This window comes from Onychomys torridus, chromosome 4 (assembly GCF_903995425.1).
Source record: "Onychomys torridus chromosome 4, mOncTor1.1, whole genome shotgun sequence".
Classification (NCBI taxonomy): domain Eukaryota; kingdom Metazoa; phylum Chordata; class Mammalia; order Rodentia; family Cricetidae; genus Onychomys; species Onychomys torridus.
Window position 1 is genome coordinate 96896928 of NC_050446.1, and position 6000 is coordinate 96902927.

Here is a 6000-nt window from a genome sequence, read left to right on the forward strand (position 1 = left end):
ACTGCAGAAGCATTTGTTCAAATAAATTTTTTCTCCCAGAATAGTTGACTTAGTATTTCATATCAAAGCAAGGTTCGCTCTGAACAGATACTCGACACTAGATGCTTTGGAATGCATCTGGCAGAACAACCTGACGGTGTCGGCCGTAGCGCAGTGTTGAATTGTCAAAGGCTTCTTGTCCCTTAGTGGACTGTAGGAGATGTGCCTGGCATAAGAAGATGGGAGTGGTGAATGGATGGGGAGTAGTACCAGGATGTGTCAGAGAAGAAAATAAAGAGTCATTCTCCTCTGTTTCTAGCTGCTATGATTAAATTCCTACGAGGACCACTTGTTGTTTGGTTTGCCCTTAGTTCATTGTTGTTTAGAGGGGATTAGCCATCAAAACATTCAAATGTTTCATGCTGATGATGTTTTTCCTGGGTTAGAAGTTGAGCCTGCTATTTGTTCATAGATCTTCAAAAGTCAAGTTAATCAGAACAGAGACTAGTAAACTTCTTTTCTGTAGAGAGGCAGACAGTAGATGATCCCAGCTTTGCAGGGAGCAGAAGTCTACGTTGCAGCTTCTGGATTCTCAGCCCTGCTGCTCTAATGGGAAAAGCCACCCCAGGCACCACATAACAAAATTAGCGTGGTGAGTCCCCTTAAATGTTTGTGTGCAAAAATAAACAGCCTGGCTGGATTTGGCCTGGGGACCTTAGTTTACCAATAACTCAGCTTTCAGAGCTTAATTAGCTAGCATCCTTCATGTCTTTGGAAGCTCTGTTTTTCAGCTTGTTCTGTGTCCTCCAGCCTGGGTTCCAGACTAAGCAGAGGCTAGTTGGCGTTCATATATTCTCTATTTACCAGACAAAGGTAAAAATGGAAGCAGAGACATAAGCCTAGTGGAAAATGTCTTTGACATAGACTTATCATCCGGTCTTGATCAAAACTATTAGAAATACCAAGTGTGGTGGTGCACACCTTTACTCTCAACACCTGGCAGAGAGAGGCAGATCTCTGTGAGATCAAGGCTAGCCTGGTCTCCACAGTGAATTCCAGGCCAGTCAGAGCTGTAGGAGACCCTGTCTCAAAACAAAACAAAACAAAAATCTTTAAGAACAAGAACCATAATGAGTAATCCTAGTGTTAGATGGTTTCATACATCAAGGTGAAAATGTTCAAACTTACAGAACGCAGTAGCCAAGCCACTGACTCTATTTGGAACACCGTCCTGTCAGAGGACTGAAGTTCTTATCCTGTTTAATCAGGTAGGAAGTGAGTACACAGCCTCTCCGAACGTGGTCCTTTCATGTGAAAAGGCCATGTGTTTGAGCACCTCATCTCTTGGGTAGGGTTACCAAGTGCTGTGGATATCTAGCTAAACTAAGCGTATTCCAATGCACTTGAGGCTTTAACCCATCTTTGCCCCTTCTTTTTAATACTTACTGCTATCTACAAATGTTGGATTTGAGGTAGAAACCTTATGTATAAGACATGATTAGAACCAATAGTTGGTTGTCAACCAGTGATACAAAAACAAACAAACAAACAAAAAACAAAGAAACCTTGAAAACAATATCTGTGTGGAATGTATTTTTCAACTAAAATGTTAAAATGTTGCATGGTTTTGCCAGTGTTGAGAAGTTCTAAGAGTTTTTTCCAGGGTTTGGATTCTCTTCTTCATCTGTCTGGGTAATTGTAATATACAGCATGCACATGACCAATATATTTCTTTAAACTGACTGATAACTTAGATGCATGCCAAACAATCTTAACGTAGACTCTTTCAATTTTTATGTTTTGCACCTCGCTTTTGGAAAGTGTTTACATACTTAGCTTCTGAAATAGTGAAACTCTGTGAACTTGCATTCTAGATTACCTTTCTTCCAAAGGGGCCCAAAATGACATGAGATTGAATTCCAGAGAGGTGAGGGGTGTTAGGTGTGAGACACACTGACAGACTAGCTCCAAAACCTGGATTGCACCACTGCATAGTTTTGTTAAATGCAAATTCTGTCCAGTGGGAAAGTGAGCCATGAGTGTTAAGACATGTAAAACATGTGAGAACATAATCCCCACAAAGTTAAAAATAGCTTTTTTTGTCCCACAAAAATCTCTTGAAGTGCAGCTTTCCTGCCAGAACTTGGGAGTTTGTGGCTAGTTCAGGGTCTTGGCTGAGTGTGGGAGTTTTCATTCTTTGTTTTGTTTGTCTTGTTCCATCTCACTGAGACTCTCTACAGGAGTGTCTGCGTGCTGTTTTGTCTGTGAAGCATGGCCAGGAAGATTCCAAGCCTATATTCGGAACTGACAAGCTGTTAGGGATTGGGCATGAGATCTGAGGCAGAAGGGTCAAAGACCTCAAGATAATTTAGGGCTGGAGAAAGATGCTCAGTGGTTAAGAGTACTTCCTGCTCTTCCAGAGGACTCTGATTTAGTTCCAACACCAATGTCTGGCACAGCTCATAACTGACCGTAACTCCAGCTCCAGGAAATTCATTACATGTGTGTAACATCTTTAAAAATATATAACAAGATGATTTAGAGATCTTCATTCAACAAATCCTATGTGTCTGTGTAGAGGCTGGTGTGCTCTGTTTGCAGTCTGGGTCTGGGTCCCTCTTACAATGTGCAAATAGCTGTTCACAGCTTATGAACCTACCTTGAGCTGCATTAGTCTCCTGAAATGCTTCATTTACTTCCTTCTGCTTCTAGGCTAACACCTATGAAAAATACTGGCCATTCTACCAGAAAAATGGAGGTCTTTATTTTCCCAAAGATCATTTGAAAAAGGCTGTGGCTGAAGTTGAAGAAATGTGCAATATTTTAAAGATGGAAGGCGTGACGGTGAGGCGACCTGACCCCATTGACTGGTCACTGAAGTATAAGACTCCTGATTTTGAGTCTACAGGTAAGTGCCGTCAGGAGAGCAATCTGAAGAGCCTTAGTTCTCGATTTCCTTCTTGGATGTATAAGGAGAATGCTCTTAGAATTTCTTTGTTGTTGTTGTTGTTGTCCTTTTTTTCCATTTTTCTTTATTAAGAAATTTACTACTCACTCCACATGCTATCCACAAACTCCCCCCTCCCTCCTCCCACCCCCCAGCCTTCTTTCCCAAGCCACCCTGCATCCCCACATCCCCCAGATCAAGGTCTCCCATGGGGAGTCAGCAGAGCCCAGCACACTGAGCCTAGGCAGGTCCAAGCCCCTTCCCACTGCACCAAGGCTGTGCGAGGTGTCACACCACAGGCACCGGAGTCCAGAAGCCTGCCCATGCACCAGGGAAAGATCCTGATCCCCCTGCCTGGGTGCCCCCCAAACAGTTCAAGCCAAACAACTGTCTTCCGTGTCCAGAGGGCCTAGTCCAGTCCCATGGGGGCTCCACAGCCATCAGTCCACAGTTCATGGGCTTCCACTAGTGTGGCCAGTCATCTCTACATGTCCTCCCATCATGATCTCGACGTCCATCCCCTGCAGTATCTCTCCTCTCTCTGATCAATTGGATTCCCAGAGCTCAGCCTGGTGCCTGCCATGGATCTCTGTATCTGCCTCCATCTGTCACTAGACAAAGGCTCTGTGATGACAGCTAGGTTATTTGCTAGGCTGGTCACCAGAGTAGACCGGTCCAGGCACCCTCTGGACCACTGCCAGCAGACCAAGGTGGGGTCAACCTTGTGTATTCCTGAGAGCCTCCCCAGAACCCTGCCTCTTCCTATTCCCATGATGCCCTAATCCATCCTGTTTTACTTGCTAATCCTTCCAAACTTTAGAGATTATTGAGGAAGCGTCTGATTAATTTTGATATGGTTGAGGTGTCCACATTCTAAACGTTATAGACATTTTACATAAGAACTATGAACGGTCCTTAGTTTTTCTTAATGGCAGAAATTAGAAGGGAAAGAGGGGCTGGAGAGACGGCTCAGCAGTTCAGAGCCATTACGACTCTTGCAGATCACCTGGCAGTCCAGCATTCACAGCACCCACATCAGGCTGCTCATGACAGCTTGGAACTCCAGCCCCAGGGGATCTGGCACCCTCTTCTGGTATGCATACCCCCACACAGACACATATACACACATTTCATTTGTTTTAGGAGGAGAATTGAAACATTCCCTTTTTTAAACTGCCATTACTTCACAACTGCCCTTGTGTTTGGGTTCTAGAATTTGTTTTTCAGAATGATCTTAGCCTAGTTCTTACCATGTGATACTGTCCATTATGAGCTCTGTTTCTATATCTTTTTTAAAAAAGGAACCTACAAGTAGAGAAGGCCTGATGGTTCAAAATCTCTCTCACTTTTTCCTTTCCATTTTTGCTTGATATCAGCACCCAAGAGGGAATTCTTGTCAACAATCTGTTCTAGTGTGTATCATTCCTTTTGCCCTGTTTTATATAATTATATAGACAAATAGGTTTTTAGTAAACTTTTTCTACAAATAGCTGAAGTTACACATACTTTAAAGTCTTGGAAATTTGCATCACTGAGGTGGCCATGGAACTTTTGGTCTGATAGGTTTATACAGTGCGATGCCCCGAGACATCCTGATGGTTGTGGGAAATGAGATTATTGAGGCCCCCATGGCATGGCGCTCACGCTTCTTTGAGTACCGAGCATACAGGTCACTTATCAAAGACTACTTCCACCGTGGTGCCAAGTGGACAACAGCACCCAAGCCCACCATGGCTGATGAACTATATGACAAGGTAGGTCTCCAGGTATAGACTGGTTTCTTAGTGACTTCAAAATAATCCACAAAGGGTAAGAAAGGAATTTGCTGATACTTTGCATATATTATGCATTTCCATTTAAAAAATTATTATGTTTAGATGAAATATACAAGGAGTAACAACAATAGTAGCTAACATTTTACTGCTTACTCTGTACTGAGTCTGGGCTCAGGATATATCATCAATCACATTTATTCTTACAAAAACTCTAGAAAGAGCCGGTGATGGTGGCGCATGCCTTTAATCCCAGCACTGGAGAGGCAGAGGCAGGTGGATCTCTGAGTTCAATGGCAGCCTGGTGTACAAAGTGAGTTCCAGGACAGCCAGGACTGTTACACAGAGAAATTCTGTCTTGAAACAAAACAAAACAAAATAACTTTAGAAGGGAGTGATATGATGGTATCGTTTCATCACAGGGAGCAAAGCTTGTCCTAAGGACACATTGCTATTCCATGCTGGAGCCACAACTCTCTAGGCTGAAGTCTTTCTCCTGTTCCAGCAGAAGAATCTGGTGTCTAGGCCAGATTCACAGTGAGGTGAAATGTATAGTCATTTCCTGCCTGCAGGTTCCGCGTCCACGAATTCAACCAACTATAAATAAATACTGTGTTTGAAAATTGTGCCTGCCTTGTCAGTCAACAATATAGCATAACAATTTGTCATATAACATTTAGGTTGTACTGAGGATTATAATTAACCTAGAGATGTTTTCAAGGATGCAGGAGACATACATAACTCCTAGGCAAACACTGTGCAAGCTTATGCAGTGGACTTGAACGTCCATAGATTTTAGTATTTATGGAGTACTGGAACCAATCCCCCAACAAATACAAAGGATATATGTCTTTATTAAGATAACTATTATTCATAGAAAAATCACTTATAGAAATAATTTTAAAATGAAAAGCTATTCTAGGCATTTAAAGGCAGAAGTGAAAAATAAGTCCAGCACATCCAAAATTGTCAGGAGAAAACATGGCCTCTCATTTTAGGGGATGAATTGGGCTCAGGACCAAATTCCTTCTCTAAAGGAGAGGGGTGACTTCACCCCACTGGCTTTCAGTATTGTGACTAGCTGCACACATGTGTCGTGGACTGCAGTGAGAATCAGTTGCCAGCCTGTACCACTCGTTTCTAAGTGTCAGGAAGTTACTCTCATGCCTAGGTTTTCACTTTGTTGTTGTGCAGGTGCTTTTGTTGTTTGGATTTGCTCATATTTTCTGTTTGCTATGACAAGGTACTTGAAGGAAAAAATCTAGTATCTCTCGCAACAACAACAACGGAGGAGGCGGAGCC

At 42.8% G+C, this 6000-nt stretch overlaps 1 protein-coding gene across 1 annotated transcript; it reads left to right on the plus strand.

Moving 5' to 3' along the window:
• The first annotated feature begins 2664 nt into the window (after positions 1-2664).
• LOC118582355 (glycine amidinotransferase, mitochondrial-like) lies at positions 2665-4974 on the plus strand. Its single transcript, XM_036185158.1, has 2 exons — positions 2665-2887; positions 4490-4974. The coding sequence occupies exons 1-2, from the start codon at positions 2791-2793 to the stop codon at positions 4696-4698; spliced, it is 306 nt and encodes a 101-aa protein (XP_036041051.1). The 5' UTR covers positions 2665-2790; the 3' UTR covers positions 4699-4974.
• The last annotated feature ends 1026 nt before the right edge of the window (positions 4975-6000 follow it).

Bases quoted from the DNA above. Each gene is read 5' to 3' on its own strand.
- LOC118582355 (XM_036185158.1), top strand. From the start codon at position 2,791: ATGTGCAATATTTTAAAGATGGAAGGCGTGACGGTGAGGCGACCTGAC. The intron at 2,888-4,489 runs GTAAGTGCCGTC...TTGGTCTGATAG, and splicing joins TCCTGATTTTGAGTCTACAG to GTTTATACAGTGCGATGCCC.